Source organism: Prunus persica, chromosome G1 (genome assembly GCF_000346465.2).
Source record: "Prunus persica cultivar Lovell chromosome G1, Prunus_persica_NCBIv2, whole genome shotgun sequence".
In the NCBI taxonomy this organism is placed as follows: domain Eukaryota; kingdom Viridiplantae; phylum Streptophyta; class Magnoliopsida; order Rosales; family Rosaceae; genus Prunus; species Prunus persica.
Genome location: NC_034009.1, coordinates 12,410,882 through 12,430,018, shown reverse-complemented (window position 1 = coordinate 12,430,018; position 19,137 = coordinate 12,410,882). Strand labels below are relative to the sequence as shown.

Sequence of the window (19,137 nt, the reverse complement as noted above, 5' to 3'; positions counted from 1 at the left end):
AATGCAACTTCACCACCCTCGCCCATGCTCTGCCACAAGCGCCGGCAGAGCTGGGTACCCAAAGCGATTACGCATCACCGGAAAATCTCAAAACCACGGCTCCAAACTCCTACCCTAGGTATAAAACCCCATTTGGAGCCACTTTTGTTCTTGGACCTACCCCAAAAACTGATCAGAAGTGGCCGGAATCGCGTTCCAAAAACTGGCCGAATTCCAATTCGTAAATCGAATTACCTACGCTAGGAATCGATCTAATCCTACCCAACAGGCAGCTAAAACACATTAAAAGGATGAGAAAACATACCTAGATCGCAAGATTTGGTAGCCGAAATCGCCGAAATGAACTCCGAAAATTCTGGGTTAAAACCGGCCAGATTTTTGCATTTTTCGGCGATCACAGGTGGTTTCAGCGGCTGAGATTGGTCGGGATGGGAAGAGAGAGATGGCCCGGTTCTTTTGGGACCGGTGCCACCCCAAGCAGTGGCCGGATACGACTGTGGTGGCCCAAAAACCACCGCGGTGAACAGTAACAGGGGGCTGTTTCTGCACGCAGGGAGGAGAGAGAGAGAGAGAGAAGGAAATCTGATTTTATATAAAAAAACCCATTTTGAAATATTTACGATTTTGCCACTGAGCTTGTTTTGCTCGTACCTTCTTCGTTTCAACTCCGAATCGAGCCCACTACGTGTTTACGGACTGATCTCAGTACGACCTACCCAAAAATACCAGTCACTGCTCCAAAATCTTTTCGGGTAAGAAAATGACCAAAATACCCCTATCCTAAGGGTAAATTTGTAATTTCACTTAAATAATTTAAATATGGGATTAAATTTGGAATTTGGGTGTTACAGTGCTCGCCGAAATCCGTCGAAAATGAGCTAGTTTTGACAAAACTTCTCACCGCTCGATCTCTCTCCTTTGGCCACCAATTCAGTCGGGTGAGGTATGGATTTCTACCTATTTTCCATGCTCCAGCTGATGGTTGGGTAGGATTGCATCAATTTTTAGCCTAAGTCGTTCGATTTTGAATTTAGGGTTCGACCAGTTTTGGGATCGCAATTTCGACCACTTCCGGTCAGTTTTTGGGGTAGGTCCAATAACAAAAGTGGCTCCAAATAAGGTGTTATACCTAGGGTAGGAGTTTGGAGCCGTGATTTTGAGATTTTCCGGCGGTGCGTAATCGCTTTGGGCACCCAGTGCTGCCGGCGCATGGGCACTGTAGAAAAAGGGCACTATGTCCCGATGTAATATGCTGGTTCTCACGAGTGCGTAGGTGTGCTCGGATGTCAATTTGGATATCGTTTGAGTCTCGAACAGATATCGCCTATTGTGCGTTATCCGGGTTTGATAGGTTGGGACCGTTGGATGGTCTCGAATTTAGTATATGTTAATCTAGGTATTTCTAGGATCGTGTAGGATTTCACGGATAGTGAATCGGAGTCCCGGATGTTCCGATTTATTAATTTAAAGTTATGTTTATAACAACCGTCAAATCGTGCAATCGTGAGCGATCCGACCGTCCGATCTGGACCAAACTTGCAGGACGAGTGTCCTATACTTTGTGGAACTTATAAGAACTTTCGGATTGGAATTTGGAGGTTGTGGGTCCCGTGGGCCCGTTTGACCAAATTTGAGTAGTTTGACCCTTGGTTGACCGTGAGTCTTTCGAGATAGTTTTATCTTCCTAGAAGGATTATAATGCGCACCCCTATATTCAAGCAATGTAAATATAGGGGACCCAAAACCTTACACACCCAATCTTAATATTCCCAAATTTTAACAAATGATTGCATTGAGAATTGAATTTTCACTAGGCTTCCATCCTGTGTGTAATTTAAAGGGTTAAATATTTTTTTTGTCATTGGGTTTTATATGGAAATTCAATTTGGTCACTGAAAAAAAATTTTAGCCAAAATTGGTCACTGTGTTTTCCAAAATTTACAATTTACAGACATTCTGTTATCTTCCGTTAAGTGCAGTTTTGTTTTATTTTGTTTTTTTTTAAAAAGCACCTTCAATCCTCTTCCTCTAACTCAACGAGTTAGGGTATATTGTGCTATTATGGTTTAACAATTTAGAGAAATCTTGGGTTGAAAGTGGAGATAATGGTGCACTTGGTTTAAGGTGATGAGCAAAAATATTCCTTTAAGTAATATTGTTTTAAAACATAACAGATTTGGCTTATAAATAGAAGTCTCAAAATATACATATTATTTACTATGCGGATCAGATCATTTCAATGACTCGATATGACAATTTTAGCTGGATAATTTTGGGTTGTCTAAATATATATCTTGGACACGACTAAGACTAAGCAAAGCAAGAAGAATGAAGAGTATAGAACAACAGTTGACCATGCCATGTGGTAAGGTCTTGTCCATGGAACTTACTAAGTCACGACAGTCATCCATTTTCAACGTTGTTCACTCTCTGTCGCCTTTAGATTTTCAGGTCGTCTGGTATATATAAGCCCCTGAAGAACACACACCTCATTTCACCGAGCAAAGTCTCTTCTTCTTCCTTTTCTTCTTCAGTTTGATAGGGGTCATCTAGTAGATATATATACATAAATAAATGCAAAATACTTATGTGTAATTAGATACTATAAGAAATAAAGTGTAGCGAAGTAAGTTCGAGTTCTAAATTGATTAAGAAGCAGAAACCATGGCGGGTGGTGGATTTGGGACCGGGACGGGAGGAGGAGACTTTGAGGCAAAGATCACACCTCTTGTGATCATTTCTTGCATATTGGCCTCCAGCGGAGGCCTCATGTTTGGTTATGACGTTGGTATTTCCGGTACGTACGTATGTAGCAAAGAGATAGCTAGCTATGTTCTCATGCATGCATGCATGCAAATGGTTATATACTTAAAACACAAATGATTAAAAGTATTTGATACTACGTATGTAAACATAATTAATTTATAATGTAGTCTAATGATCAAATTATAATTGATCATGCAGGGGGTGTTACATCCATGCCGGAGTTCCTGAGGGAATTCTTCCCAACAGTGTATAAGAAGAACAGCCAGCCTGGACTTGAAAGCAATTACTGTAAATACGATAATCAGGGCTTGCAGCTGTTCACGTCTTCATTGTACCTCGCTGCTTTGGTAGCTACCTTCGTTGCGTCCTACACAACCAAATCGCTAGGCCGAAAGCTAACCATGTTGATGGCGGGGATTTTCTTCCTCGTCGGAACAGTTTTCAATGCTGCAGCTGTTAACCTTGCCATGCTTATCATTGGCAGGATCTTACTTGGTTGTGGAGTTGGTTTTGCAAACCAGGTTTAATTAACTCTTAATCTTATCTTAATTTCCATTATAAGGATTTGTAGTTTGAACACATAATATTCATAAATTTAATTCCATGTAATTAATGGATATCTATATGATTGATTACAGGCGGTGCCACTTTTCCTTTCGGAGGTTGCACCCACAAGAATTCGTGGGTCACTAAATATACTCTTCCAGCTGATGTGCACCATTGGCATTCTTGTAGCAAACATGATCAACTATGGAACTTCCAAGTAATTAAGCCAATATAATTAATTATTAGCTAGTTATAAATATTAATCACATATAAGGTGTAATGAAGTTGTGCTATGTACCAACTGCATGCAGAATGTCAGGGCCAAATGGATGGAGGATATCACTGGGTTTAGCTGCCATTCCAGCACTCTTGTTAACCATGGGGTCTCTCATTGTAACAGACACTCCTAACAGTTTGATTGCTCGCGGTAAGATGGAGGAAGGGAAAGCCATTCTTAAAAAGATTCGCGGTGTTGACAACGTCGAACCAGAGTTCTTAGAAATTGTTGAGGCCAGTCGTGCGGCTAATGAAGTGAAGCATCCCTTCAGAAATCTCCTTAAGCGCAGAAACAGGCCTCAACTGGTCATTGCAATTTGCATGCAGGTGCTGCGACTATAGCCTATTGCTGTGTTAACAAGTTTTCACAATCACATATTATTAGATAGTCTGACATGTTATGTTTGTACGTGCATACAGATTTTCCAGCAATTGACTGGCATTAATGCAATTATGTTCTACGCTCCCGTTTTGTTCAAGACCTTGGGATTTAAGAGTGACGCTTCCCTTTACTCATCCGCCATAACAGGAGCTGTCAATGTCCTCTCAACTGTTGTATCAATCTACTTTGTGGACAGAGCTGGTCGCCGCGTGCTCCTGCTAGAAGCGGGTGTTCAAATGTTCCTTTCTCAAATTGTGATTACAGTAGTGCTCGGAATCAAACTTAAGGACGACGTGAACAACCTCGGCCATGGCTTGGGAATTCTTGTGCTGGTTTTCGTGTGCAGTTTCGTTGCATCCTTTGCATGGTCTTGGGGACCTCTTGGGTGGTTGATTCCTAGTGAGATTTTCGCACTAGATGCTCGCTCAGCCGGCCAAAGTGTGGCTGTCTTTTTCAACATGCTCTTCACCTTTATTATAGCCCAGGCCTTCCTCTCAATGCTTTGCCACATGATGTTTGCCATTTTCTTGTTCTTCGCAATTTGGGTCTTCGCCATGACTCTCTTCACTCTCTTCTTAATTCCCGAGACAAAAGGTGTCCCTATTGAAGAGATGACTGAGAGAGTATGGAAGAAGCACTGGTTCTGGAAGCGATATATGGATGAAGTCGAAGATAATCCCAAGGCCCAGGCAAATGCTTAAAGCACTTATCCTTGCCTGCAGGGTTCTTAGATTTTACAATTTCCACGAATTTAAGTTTTAGGAGTTCTTGTTTAGTTCTAGTAGACCTTCATCTCGCACCTCCATGCCATTTGCTTTGTTTTTCTTCCTTTGAACGTAGCTTCAATTTCATTCCAAGCAAAGTACTTGTCAGCAGCGTATAGACTACACACTGCATGTCAATTGCTTTAATAATTGTTATTTTCACTGATTAATGTAAGGCTTATCTTTTATTGTTATGTCACGCATGATCTGGTTAACAGTGCGTCTTAAATATTTTATTCAAAACAAATCAAATAGTTGACAGTGGAAACTATTGTGTGCATTGATACACCTTGTGGCATGCCAACATCCATTTTAAGACATATGCAAGATGTACTAGTTGACGAATTAACCACCACAGGATGAGGTTAGGAAATGTGGTCCTTCTAGTTTTACTCTAGACAGACTTGATCAACTTTAGTTCAACGAATTTCGCTTTAATGCCTAACCGAGCAATCAAGAAAGAAAACCAAAACCATAGATCATGCCATGGGGAAGGATCCTGACCATGACACAGACTAAATCATGCCTTTTTCTATGAAAGTTCACTCGCTGTTCGCCATGACTCTCTTCACGCTCTTTTTAATTCCTGAGACGAAAGGCGTCCCTATTGAAGAGATGACTGAGAGAGTATGGAAGAAGCACTGGTTTTGAAAGTGATATATGGATGAAATCGAAGATAATCCCAAGGCCCAGGCAAATGCTTAAACCATCTTACGGCGTATGCATGGCGGTTGTTAATTTTGTTTGGTTTATTATGCCTTTAGAAATTTTCTTTCAATTTTGTTCATCACAATTGTACATATTATTGCAATTGTATATCACTACAATTGTACATTTTCATATTTCCGTAATATTAAAGATTTTAGCAATGCATTTTTGAGCTCTCCTTTCTCTTATGCTTTCATTTTGTTGAGAGAGAGGAGAGCTCAAAAACATCTCTCTCGGGATAAACATTCTTTCTTGTTATCCTCTTCATTTTGACAAGTTTGCTTTAAGAAAAACACAATTCATCAAAATCCATGCAGATAGAAAGAGGGCAGTTCCGACAATTGAATTGATAAACGAAATCAAAAGAATGAAATGTAATCCAAGAGGAGCCTGCAGGAATACATTTTGTTCAAATATTGCCTCTCAGAAAATAAATTAGCAGATTATTTGGCAAGCAGAGGGCGCGTGTTGTGAGGCTACTAGAACCAAAGAAGAACTATTAAGCCTCAAATTCAGGGAACTTATAAAATCTAATAAACCACCAAGCAGATAATAAACTATCTGAATTCAGATAGTTCAAGCATGCAACTTGCCCTTAGGATCATCTTCTACGTCATCCATGAATCGCTTCCAGAACCAGTGTTGCTTCCAAACTCTTTCTGTCATCTCTTCAATAGGGACACCCTTGGTCTCAGGAATTAAGACCACAACGAAAATTGTCATGACAAAGACCCAAAATGTGAAGAAGAGGAAAATGCCAAACTTCATGTTGCAAAGCATTGAGAGGAAGGCCTGTGCTATGATAAAGGTGAAGAGCATGTTGGTACAGACAGCCACACTCTGGCCTGCTGAGCGGGCCTCTAATGGGAATGTTTCGCTAGGGATCAACCACCCGAGAGGTCCCCAAGACCACGCGAACGATGAAACAAAACTGCAAACCATAAGCACCACAATAATTGCCAAGCCATGGCCAAGGTTGTTAGAGTGATCCTTCACTTTGAGTCCCATTATTATTGCAACCACCAATTGAGAAAGGAACATTTGGACACCGGCTTCTAACAATAGCACGCGCCGACCAGCTCTGTCAACAAAGTATATTGATACAACGGTTGAGAGGACATTGACAGCTCCTGTGATAACAGCTGAGTAGAGGGAAGCATCACTCTTAAATCCCAAGGTCTGGAACAAAACTGGAGCGTAGAACATGACTGCGTTAATGCCAGTGAATTGCTGGAAAATCTGTAGGCATGTAAAACATAACATGTGAGATTATCTGATACGCGTTAAATGTAACTAAGATTTTGAAATGCCTTAGTTAGCACAAGTTCTAGTATAGTTGCGGCACCTGCATCCAAATTGCAATGACCAATTGAGGCCTGTTCCTACGCTTAAGGAGGTTTCTGAAAGGATGCTTCACTTCTTTTGCCACACGACTTGCCTCCACAATCTCTAAGAATTCTGGATCCACATTGTCAACACCCCTAATCCTTTTAAGAACTGCTTTTCCTTCCTCCAACTTACCTCGTTCGATCAAACTGTTAGGTGTGTCTACCACAATGAGAGACCCAATAGTCAGCATACCTGCTGGAATGCCAGCCAAACCTAGTGACACTCTCCATCCATATCCCCCTTCAATTCTGTGCCAGAAAAAGTACATTAATTAATCACTCGTGTCTAATTACCGGTGATGATTAATGGAATATTAGGGAGGATGGTGGCTTACTTGGCAGTTCCATAATTGATAAGATTTGCGAAAAGAATGCCAATGGTGATATTTAGCTGGAAGAGTATGTTAAGTGCCCCGCGAATTCTTGTGGGTGCAATCTCCGAAAGAAAAAGCGGCACTGCCTGTACTTATATTCATTAATTAGTAAAACCTAGCATGTTATAGAAAAAACTAAGATTAGGAAATAATTATGTACCTGGTTAGCAAAACCAACTCCACAACCAAGCAAGATCCTCCCAATGATAAGCATGGCAAGGTTAACAGCTGCAGCATTAAAAACTGTTCCGACTACAAAGAAAACCCCAGCAATGAACATGGTGAGCTTTCGCCCCAGGGATCGGGTTGTGTACGACGCAAAGAAGGTTGAAATTAAAGCAGCGAGGTACAAGGAAGATGTGAACAACTGCAAGCCTTGATTGTCGTATTTGCAGTAGTTGCTCTCAAGTCCAGTCTCTTGAGTCTTCTTATAAACAACCGGGAAGAATTGTTTCAGGAAAGGAGGCATGGATGTAACACCCCCTGCATCCATCACAATGATCACACGTGTCAAATTAATTAAATTAAGAAAGAATTCTAATTAATTTTTTAACCCCAAAAAAAAAAAGGTTAATTAATTTTACGTGAATGATATGAAAAGCTCCACAATGCCTACCTGAAATACCAACATCATAACCGAACATGAGGCCTCCGCTAGCGGCCATTATGCAAGACATGATCACTAGAGGCGTGATCTTTGCTTCAAAGTCTCCGCCTCCTGACGCGGCCCCAAAGCCACCACCCGCCATAGTTTTCCTGCTTAACTGTACCTTAATTCTTAGTATCTAATTTGAGGAATGTTGTAGTTTGTATATGGTCCACGACCTCAAGGCAACTGTTCTTAAGAAAAGAGTAGCTCGGTGAAATGAAGTGTGTGTTTGAGGGATTTATATATACTAGATGACTTCATGGCAACAAGGAGTGAATTACGTACGTAAAAAATGGATCATTTAGTTAGTGACACGGTCAGGATCTCTCCTCATGGCATTGATCTTCGGTTGTTTTTCTTTCTTGATGCTTGGTTAGGCATTAACGAGGAGTTAGTTGCACTAGAGTTGATCAAGTCTCTTATGAGTAATGTTAGAAGGACCACATCAGGGGCGGGCTCCCACTCAAGTTTTTATATATTTTAAAAGTAATATACTGTTATGTATTTTTATATGTATATTATTTCAAATACTTTACATTTTGATATGTACCCATATGTGTTGTGGGGATCTATTAAGGCACAATGAGGTGCTTCAAATTGCCTATTTGCTCAGTTGGTGGTGGTGCACTCCAGGTTTGTCCTTTTATTTTCATTTATTTTTATATTACTCCATTACTTAAGTTTACAATGTAAATAAGGAAGTACCTCATATTTGGATTCAAATAAAAATACTAGAAAATCAAATTCCCACCAAATCAAAGTATGAAAAATCGGTTTTAGTGCAAAATACGATTTAGGCTAAAAATGATGGCTCATTAAGTCAATATATACTTTATACTAAAATCCCATAAAATCAAGTTTTCTTATTTGATGTGTAAGGAATAAAAGCTGCCAAAAATTATCTTAAGAAAATGATTATTTCGAAAAACCATTTTTCATACTTAGTCAATATTTTTACATAAAATATTTTTTCATGTATGATATGAATGCATGAAGGGACCTAATTTTTTTTTAGTTTGTGAAATTTTGATTTTTTCTTTCTATTTGGTTTAATGGGGGAAAAAGCTTTAAAGATATTTGCTAAATCGCTACTCTTTGTCTATCTCTTACAATTTTTCTTGCTTAAAATGTATTTGTCTATCCCTTTGTCGAGGACAATTATGATTGCAATTAATAAGCAATATAATTCTTGACATATGTGATATATATATATATATATATATACTATTTTTCGTATGTATTGTGAGTTCGAATTTTTGATTCTTTATAATTTGTAAGAGGCCCCTACACACATCAAATCTTGGCTTCGCCACTTGACCATATTTCGTAACAATAACATGTGGTTAATCCATCAACTATTACATCATTCATGTGCCTGATAGTGTATTTGTATCAAGGATTGGTCCGGCTTCTCTACTAAACTTTCCTAAGTTTCTAAGCCTCACCGTTCGTGAAGATTGAACAAGTCACAAGTTAATGTGGAAATAATACATTGACATTAAGATATTTCTGTTTACGTTTTGTGTGTGGTTTTCTTAATACATTGCTTTCTATATATATCCATGTGTGTGGAAAAAATCTTATACCAATTTTGATATTAAACACAAAAATCTAAATTGTCCACAAACTTCAACGAGTTTTTGAATGAACCACAAATTATTTTTCTTCTGGCGAGGAAGGGGAAAGAACCATATATAAATAGCCGTTCTTTTGATTTTTCAAAATTTTCATCTCTGAAATTTTTCAGAAATGGCTTCATCATGGGTGCTTTGGTTCCTTTTATAGCTTTAAGTTTTGGCTATTTACTGCTGAATTGTGGACCTTAGATTTTATATATCAAGAACCAATAGCCATTCTTCTGATTTTTGGTTATAATTGCTACTGAACTTTTGAGCAGCCATGGATGAGTGGAGACAGATAGGGAAGGCTTTGGGCACAAGCAGGTAAAGTGGCCGCCTAGGCTCTCATATTTGGAGGGCCCCCAATTTGTATATACATACCTATGTTATTTTTTTATGGAAAAAAATTCTGTTATATAAATATTACTTGTAAATATTATGTTAGGCCCAAGTATTGTAAAAATAATAATAATAATTTGCCCAATTCAATTCAAAATTAAAAGGAGGAAATTTAATAAAGGCCCAATTATTTTATAACGAAATGATACAAACTCAAAGATTAGATGCCGTTGAAAAAATAAAATGCATACAAAATAAATGGATACCTGTCTCTATGGATTCCGAAACTCAACATTAAAAAGAATATATTTTTGTGCATTATAAAAAATCTGGTATATTGAAGAATTCCCATGGTTTTGGATTTTACCACATCAGCTAGATAGGTTATTGAGTTTTTTAATAAATTGGTAACGTTGTTGTTACCCCTTTCTCCCTCTGCAAGCAACTCCTCCAATATAAATTGATGGTGATATTTTGTTAACTGCGAAAACAAAAATTAGTCACACCAAGAACAACTAATTTGAACTTTTGTCCTTCAAAAGATGCAATTAACAATGATTTAAGTTAGGAAAATATAACTTCTCCGTCACTAGCTAGCTGTAAGAAACTACTTATTTAAAAGCTAAAATATTATACCGTAAAATACATTTTGGAACAAGGTTGCATAATTACCACTAGTACGATTTACTATTTGCGCGACGAAAGTTTGCGCGACGAAGAAGTTTTCATCGCGCAAACAACACTATTGCGACGAAAAACAATTTCCGTCGCGCAAACAACAGAAAACTAGCGCGACAAATATAATCGTCGTGCAAAAAGTGTATGCGCGACCTAAATTCATTTCGTCGCGCAAAGGTAATAGAAAAAAACCTGGTTTTTTTTGTTGGCGCCAAAATCTTGCGCGACGACAAAAATCGTCGCGCATGACAATATTGCGCGACAAATAAAAGATTCGTCGCGTAAAGATGGACAGAAAATTGGCTCCTTTTTTTGGCGGGTAAAACATTTGCGCGACGAGAGTTTTCGTCTCAAAAGACAACTTAGCGCGACGAAAAAATGTACCGTCGCGTAAGAAAACGAGGGATACTTCTTTTTGGCGCCAAAATGAAAGGCGGATAAAATGTTTTTTTGCGCGACGGATTTTCTTCGTCGCGAAAAGTTGAATGCCGGTGAGTTCTTGCGCGACGAAATTAACATTTTGAGCGACGAAATTAAAATGTTGCGCGACGAAAAGTAAACCATGCGCGACGAAAAATATAATTTGCGCGACGAATTTTGTGCGACGCATAGTGTGTTTTGTCGTGCAAAAAAGCAGATGTCGGCACGTATTTGCGCGACGAAAATGTTGTTTTGTGCGACGGAAAAGTGCCCTTTTGCGACGGCTTTTTGCGCGACGAATTCAATTGTTCGTCGCGCAAAGTCCTTCTTCTTCATATTAGTATCTGCCATTGCAGAGGCAGAATGCAGAAATTGCATTCTGCCTCTCTCTCCTCTTTCTCACTCCTTCTGCCGCTGCTCTGCTGTGAATTCAGTACGTTAATTGGGTATGTATTTTTTGTCATTAGTTTAAATGTATTAATGTAAATTCGTACTAACACTATTAATTTTGTTCTCGTTAGGGATATCTGTGATTAGTGGAGAACGATTGAGAAGGTATGTTATTGTAAAAGTTTGTTTGTTAAGTTTGTAATTTTTTTGTGAAGTTATATGTGTATAATGTTGTGAAATTGTGCGTGACGTAGCACAATGTATTTGTGATGTACGAAGTTAATTGAAATTAACTTCGTACTTTTATTTTTATGTTTAGTAACACGTAGTTTCCCGTTCGAGATTAGTTGGATTTTGTGCGTGGATGCGTAAGGCATGACTGCTGTCCAATTAATTCTTGAATTGTCCCATTATTTGGACAGTTTGGTAATGCATAGTGTTGTCACATAATCTTCGGCTACAGGATTAGGTTTCGATTGTGGAGATTTCGGTGTCATCTCGGTACGTTCTTCGGGTGGTACGTAGGTATTTATACCTATGCCCACTTCAAGAACTGTGTCGAGATGCTGCCGAAATTAATCCACATCGAAATCTAATCTCATGTAGCCGTAGGTTACGTGACAGGACTATGCATTCCCGAATGGGATAGGGCCCTTACCGGAGGCATAAGGTGACATTATAACTTCGTATGAAGTTGTTGTGATTGTTGTGTCGTGATTGTGGTTTCAGGAATTATGAGCAGAAGGTGGATACAGAACCCGAATAGATGCGCAGACGAATACTTGGATGGAATCGAGGATTTTATTGAGTTTGCACGTAGACACAACCCGGGTGCAACTAGAATCCGTTGCCCTTGTAGGAGGTGTAACAACACGTTGTGGGAGACAATTGAAAATGTTGGATTTCATTTAGTAAGGAATGGAATGATTGAAACATATAGCATTTGGAATCTTCACGGCGAACAAGTAGACCCTGCTTCGTCTTCAAATGCCCCAAGAGTGGACAATGTTGAACCTATTGTGGATCCTAATGATCAAGTCATGGGTATTATACAGGATGCTTTTCCATTCGCATCGACCAACATCAATCAGGAAGGGGAAGATGACGTGCCTACAGCAATAGACAGTGCGGAGTTTGAACAGTATGAAAAACTGTTAAAAAATGCCAACCAAGAGTTATACTCGGGGTGTGAGAGCTTTTCCGTTCTCACTGCCATTGTGGAGCTAATGCACGGAAAAATAAAGTATCGTATGTCGAACTTGTGTTTCGATTACTTTTTGGGAGTTTTCAAGAGAATGCTTCCGACGGACAATTGTTTGCCGAAAGATCATAAACATGCACAGAAGGTGTTGCATGGTCTTGGATTGGGTTATGAAAAAATCCACGCTTGCAAAAACAATTGCATGTTATTCTACAAAGAGCATGAAACGTTGGATACATGCCCTATATGTAATGAGTCGAGGTTCAAAATGACATCCCAGAATAGAACGACTAAGATACCACAAAAAGTCATGCGTTATCTGCCCCTTAAACCTAGGTTGCAGCGATTGTATATGTCGACGCATACTGCCACAGACATGAGATGGCATAAGGAAAAACGGGTAGACGATGATGTGATGCGGCATCCTGCAGATGGGGAGGCATGGAAAGAGTTCGATCGAACGTTCCCCGAGTTTGCTGCTGATCCCCGAAATGTTAGATTGGGACTTGCCACTGACGGATTCAATCCGTATGGGGTTCTAAACCAACACCACAGCACTTGGCCGATTTTCGCATTCCCATATAATTTGCCGCCTTGGAAATGCATGAAAAAAGAATACATGATGATGACTGTTTTGATAACTGAGGATCCTGGCAGGTCAATTGATGTGTACTTAAGGCCTCTGGTTCATGAGCTGAAGGATTTATGGACAAACGGTGTTTGCACGTACGATAAATCAACTGGGAGGATGTTCACTTTGCGAGCAGCAGTTATGTGGACTGTGAATGATTTTCCAGCATATGCAATGGTTTCTAGGTGGAGCACAAAGGGTTATATGGCATGTCCTGTATGCAAGGAAGATGTAACTTCTGGTTGGCACGCGGAAAAAGTTTGTTACCTTGGTCATCGGAGATGGTTGCCATGGGACCACGAGTGGCGAGAAAAAGATAAAGAGTTCGACGGGAACACAGAGCGTCGCCTCAGACCTAGAGAATGGTCCGGTGATGAGATCTTGGAACAGCTGAACCGTTTGGATTTTGCTCCGTTCGGGAAAACAGTTAGTCGGACCAGACCTTCTACACATTTGAACTGGACGCACAAGCCTATGTTTTTTGAGCTCCCATATTGGTCGAAACTGAAATTGAGGCACAATCTAGATGTGATGCATGTTGAGAAAAATGTATTCGACACATTGGTGGGCACGATTCTAGATATCGAGGGGAAGACGAAGGATACGATCAAAGCTCGTCTTGATTTGGAAAGAATGGGCATACGAAGGGGTTTATGGATGAATAGGGACAGTGATAAAGCTAGAAGGGATCTTGCATTCTTCTCTATGAAACCGAATGACAAAAAAGAGTTTCTAAAGTTTGTATCGTCTGTCAAATTTCCCGATGAGTATGCTTCTAATATCGCACGTTGCGTGAATGTCGATGGGGGTAAATTTACTGGACTTAAGAGCCATGACTGCCATGTGTTTATGCAACGCCTACTTCCTGTGGGTATTCGACACCTACTGCCGAAAGATGTGGTGAAGCCAATCATCTTGTTATCCAGATTTTTTTCCCAACTGACGGCAAAAACATTGCCAAGGACAGACATGTTTCAGTTGCGCCATGACATTGTCCAAGTCCTATGCAAGTTTGAGATGATATTTCCTCCAGCTTTCTTCACAAGTATGATGCACGTGATGGTTCACTTGCCAGAGAGGCATTGCTTGCTGGTCCTGTCAACTACCGCTGGATGTATCCAATAGAAAGGTATATAATCATTTTCGTTTGTGTATGCATCATTATCACAGGCTTGCTAATTTGTATCATATCTTTTTATTTTGACAGGCTTCTCGGAGAGCTGAAAAAAAGTGTACGCAACAGGGCGAAGCCAGAAGGATCAATTATAGAGGCTTGGGTTCAATATGAGTCGCTTACTTTCTGTGGAATGTATTTAAAAGATGTGGAGACGGCTTTCAATCGTCCTCAGCGTAATAACGACGGAGGTATGAGAAAGGAAAAACTTTCTGTTTTTGCCCAAAGCGCACGGCCCTTTGGAGATCCTGGACGAGGGGAGTCATTTTCTAGAAATGACATGGAAGTAGCGCATTGGTTCGTACTGAACAATTGTGATGAGATAATGGCATACTTAGATGAGCATGAAGAGATGATGAAGCGAGAACATCCATCACATTTAGTTGCCCAGAAACAACGTGAATTATTTCCACAATGGTTTTTGGAATCTGTAAGTTATAAGTGTTTTGTATTTGACAAATATAAATTGTAGTATTTAATTTTATTAGACTAACATGTGCGTTAAATTTTTGGGGGCTGCACGAGATGACAAGTTGTGTACGCAAAACAGCGGTGTCCATGTCCCAGGTGGAGGCGAAAGTACGAACATTGATTTCTATGGCAAACTCACAAATGTCGTTCAATTGCTTTACAAAGATCGATACCAAGTGATCATGTTTAAGTGTCGATGGTTTGATAGCAACCCAAATAGGCCGGGAAGTGTTAAAATCGGCCACGGCTTACTATCTGTGAACATTAACAGAACTTGGTATGATGACGACCCTTACATTTTGGCGAACATGGCAACACAAATTGTGTATCTAGATGACCCTAAAGCCGGCAGCAGTTGGAAAGTTGTTCAAAAGATGGATCATAGGAACATGTATGCTATACCAGAACTAGACCTAACTGACAACGACGTCGACAATGTGGCTGACCAACGTTTAGAATCATCAATGGAAAATGATGCGGAAACACTTCGAGATACACATGTTATACAAGAACCGTTTCAAATCCAAGGAGTGTCTTCAATCGAAATACCGATTCAGTCAATTACAATTGACCTCGGGGATCTTCCAAGATTCGATGTTGCAGTGGGCATGAGCAGCGAAGATGATGTAGTTATAGTAGACGAGGAGGAGGAGGATTGGGAGACCGAAAGTGATGATAGCGACGATAACGAAAGTTATTATAGTTCAGATGATGAATAATTAAATTTGTTGTAATTTTATTATGTTACAGTACAGACTTTGTGTAATACAAATGTTTGAATATATATAGTACAAATATCCAAACCTTATATATGTGGAAAACTGACACTTTATTCAAATAAATTTAGTTATAAAACATTGGTAAATCAATATATCCAAACCCTTTTAATAATCATTTTTAATTTTTGTTTTTGACAAAACAAATTTATAAAATGAAAATGATACAAAATTTGTTATAAAACATTGATCAATAAACATTTTGCAAAACATAAAACCCTTGCGCGACGAAGTGGACCTCGTCGTGCTATTTTTGCGCGACGAAGAAAACCTCGTCGTTCAAAGTTTGCGCGTCCCAAAATACACTAGTCGCGTGAAGTTAAAACATTGCGCGACAACGTGTCTTCCGTCACGCGCAAAAGTTTGCGCGACGATAAAACTATGTTCGTCGCGCAAATATATATCATTTTATAATATATATTACATATACACATATATATTTGAAATTGACGATCGAGTTAGAGTATTGTATTCATATAGGGTCATGGAGTGTAGGTGTAAAAATTCATCAAAATCGGAGTTAAAATAACCGTTAAATCATCAGTTTTCATTTATAACCGTTCAAAAGTTTTGTCCCGTTACTTGATCTCTGAATGTTTTATTTTTTCGATTTTTGGGGTGTAAGATCTCGAAGTACAAATAAACGAGTTTGACGGCTGGATTGCTGAAACTACTTTTGTAGAATGCATTTGCCATATCAACCATATATTCACAAACAATAAATAGTTTACTTATACGTTCGTTAAATATAACATCACCTTATGTCATATCACCCTAGTGTAAACATCTGAAATTGAAGATCAAATTCACTAATTGTATTCAAATAGGGTAAAGAAAAGTAGCTGCAAAAAATTATACAAATCAGAGCTAAAATAACCGTTAAATCATGACTTTTCATTTACAACCGTCGATAAGTTTCGTCCTGTTACTCGATCTCTTAAACTTTGTTTTTGTCGATTTTTGGCATATACGATCTCGAAGTGTAAAAAAACAAGTTTGCCGGTTGGATCATGAAAACTAGTTTCGGGTTGAGGGTTTCTGCGGTTTAGGGTTTAGGGTTTGCGCGACGAATAAACTTATTTGGTCGCGCAAGGCCTGCCAAGGACTTAATTGCGCGACGAATACAAGTCAGTTCGTCGCGCCATACCAGCCATAACTTTCACATTTCACTCTGTCCCTCCTTGGACACTTAGGAGAAAATTTTTTGCGAGGTCTTGCGCGACGCATTAGATTCCCTTCGTCGCGCCATATCAGCCAATATTTCACATTTCACATTTAACTGTCTTCCTCCCTGGACACTTAGCGGAAATTTTCTTGCGAGGGATTGCGCGACGAAACTTCTTAACGTCGTCGCGCAATATCAGCCGGACTTTGACATTTTTGAGATTTTGCGCGACGCTAGTAGTACGTCGCGCAATCTCAGCCAGCCCTGTCTCATTGGACAGACATCATGTCATTTTTTTGGCGAGTTTTTTCGCAACATTGCGCGACGAAACATATGAATGTACGTCGCGCAAGATTTCAATCTCGCCCGCTAAACCCTAAATCCCAAATTTTGGCGGCCGCCATCATTGCGCGACGAAACATATGCTTGTGCGTCGCGCAAGAATAAAATTCGCCCGCTAAACCCTAAATCCCAAATTTTGGCAGACTGCCAACATTGTGCGACGAACACTCACATTTGTGCGTCGCGCAAAAATGACACTTTCACCAAATTTTGGCGGATGAATGACTTTGCGCGACGAACTCAATTATTTTTCGTCGCGCAATAGCCATTTAAAATTTCTTGCGCGACGTTACTTTGGCTTCGTCGCGCAAAAACGAATAAAATTTCAGAAACCACGCGATGGCCTCCTTCTTCCCCAGATTTCTGAAATTTCTCCCCGCCGTCAGCTCAGCCTCCTACCCCGGTGGATTTGGACCGCGCCCGCAACGTTGGTGGTACCCCGGAGCTCCCCCGCCGTCGCCGTCAAGCCAGCCGCTGCGATTTCTTCGGTTTTCACCGAATCGGCTCCGCCGTGTTCTCCCTCCTCCGGCGACCAATTCCGACAACTGAGGTATGGTTTCTATCCTATTTTTAACGCTTTAGCTGATGGTTGGGTAGGATTTCTGAATTTGTTGCACTAGGGCACTTAATTTGAAACCCTAAGTTTCGGCCGGATTTTGATTTTCAATTCCGGCCACTTCCGGCCATTTTTCGGGGTATGTCCGAGAACAAAAGTGGCTCCAATTGATGTTTTGAACCTAGGATAGGAACCTTGCCCCTTAGTTTTAAGCATTTTCCGGCGATTGATATCGCTTTGGACACCCGCGCGCCGGCAGCGCACGGGGCGGCGCGTGGGTTCCTGTAGGAACCCGAATTCGGTCCTAGTGCATTCCTGTAGTTGTCACGAGCGCATAGGTGTTTTCGGATTAGAATTTGGTTACCGTTTGCGCCTTGAATGGATTTTGCCTATTGTGCGATTTCCGGGGTTGTTATGTTCGGACCGTTGGATCGAACTCAAACTCACGTATGGTGTACCTTGTATTTCTTGGATCGTCTACGATTCGACGGATCGTGGATCGGAGTCCCGGATACTCCGAACTCGCAAACCCTAGGTCAATAATGTGAATGAAATTGTATGTGTTTTCAAATATTCGTATATTTTATTAATTTTTATGTGTATTAATGAAAATGTGCAGATGTCAGACCTGATTACATGTCGTAGGGCGGTGACGACCACGTAGAGTACGGCGCCCCCGACTCAGCCGACATCTGCTGCCACTGCTCCAGCATCTCCTGCCACTGCGCCGGCACTGATGGACCACTTGGCAGTTGGACCTGCGGGGTCCCAGGGGCCTGCCTCATCCGCGTCGTCAGTGGCGCAGCCTGTTAGTGCCAGGCGGCGTCATCGGCCCGCAAGCACCACTGAGACCACATCCACTGATGCGTCGGGGTCACAGCCAGGTATAGCTTTCCTTTTTCTCCAGTTAATTTTATTTTTTATTTCTTGTTTTGTGTGTGTGTGTGTGTGTGTGTGTATTTGATTGTTAAATTTGTTATTTATTTAACATTCATGTCATCTTTCTTTGCAGCCAAGAGGAACACCCGAGGGCCGTGTCGGCAGTTGAAGACGGCGAAGGTCACCCGGGTGACCAACAGTCGTATCAACATCGGATACGACGAGCGACATCGGGCTGCACCGAAGGCGGAGTTGCATAGCTCCTTGGCCCACGACATTGGTCATGTCATTCGGAGCTATTGCCCGATGCAATGGAAGTCTTGGAAGGTGATGCCTGACGAGACCAAGACTCAGGTTCGCGGCCAGTTGTCGGTATGTAGGCCTTTTCATTCTTTTTCTTTCAAACGTTATATTTATATTATTTAAATGTATGTAATTAATTTATTGCAGACGAACTACAACTTGGAGGACCTTGATGAAGAGTCGTTGGCGTACGTCAACAGACTCTTCTCTGAGAGGTACAAGCAGTGGAAGAGCGACTTGCACCGCCATTTTGAGGCGTTCGATGATCCGCAAGTTGCTCTTCAAGAGGGTTGCCCGAAAGAGCTTGAGGGGCGGGAGGATAGTTGGGCTTGGCTCTGCG

General features: G+C 40.6%; 2 protein-coding genes across 2 annotated transcripts; one reads left to right on the top strand and one right to left on the bottom strand.

Annotated features, from left to right (window-relative positions):
* LOC18789687 (sugar transport protein 13) lies at positions 2,665-4,671 on the top strand. Its single transcript, XM_007223183.2, has 5 exons — positions 2,665-2,797; positions 2,965-3,287; positions 3,405-3,529; positions 3,624-3,915; positions 4,009-4,671. Exons 1-5 carry the CDS (start codon positions 2,665-2,667, stop codon positions 4,669-4,671), a joined length of 1,536 nt encoding a protein of 511 aa, XP_007223245.1.
* On the bottom strand, positions 5,971-7,953 carry LOC18792622 (sugar transport protein 13). The gene is made up of 5 exons (XM_007223182.2): positions 7,821-7,953; positions 7,365-7,687; positions 7,166-7,290; positions 6,788-7,079; positions 5,971-6,681 (listed from the first exon to the last, which is right to left on the bottom strand). Exons 1-5 carry the CDS (start codon positions 7,951-7,953, stop codon positions 6,019-6,021), a joined length of 1,536 nt encoding a protein of 511 aa, XP_007223244.1. The 3' UTR covers positions 5,971-6,018.

Excerpts from the sequence above, each read along its gene's own strand:
- LOC18789687 (XM_007223183.2), top strand. The coding sequence starts at position 2,665 with ATGGCGGGTGGTGGATTTGGGACCGGGACGGGAGGAGGAGACTTTGAG. Across the intron at positions 2,798-2,964 it reads TTATGACGTTGGTATTTCCG|GGGGTGTTACATCCATGCCG; the intron begins GTACGTACGTAT and ends TTGATCATGCAG. Across the intron at positions 3,530-3,623 it reads ATCAACTATGGAACTTCCAA|AATGTCAGGGCCAAATGGAT; the intron begins GTAATTAAGCCA and ends AACTGCATGCAG.
- LOC18792622 (XM_007223182.2), bottom strand. The coding sequence starts at position 7,953 with ATGGCGGGTGGTGGCTTTGGGGCCGCGTCAGGAGGCGGAGACTTTGAA. Across the intron at positions 7,080-7,165 it reads ATCAATTATGGAACTGCCAA|AATTGAAGGGGGATATGGAT; the intron begins GTAAGCCACCAT and ends TTTCTGGCACAG. Across the intron at positions 6,682-6,787 it reads TCATTGCAATTTGGATGCAG|ATTTTCCAGCAATTCACTGG; the intron begins GTGCCGCAACTA and ends ACATGCCTACAG.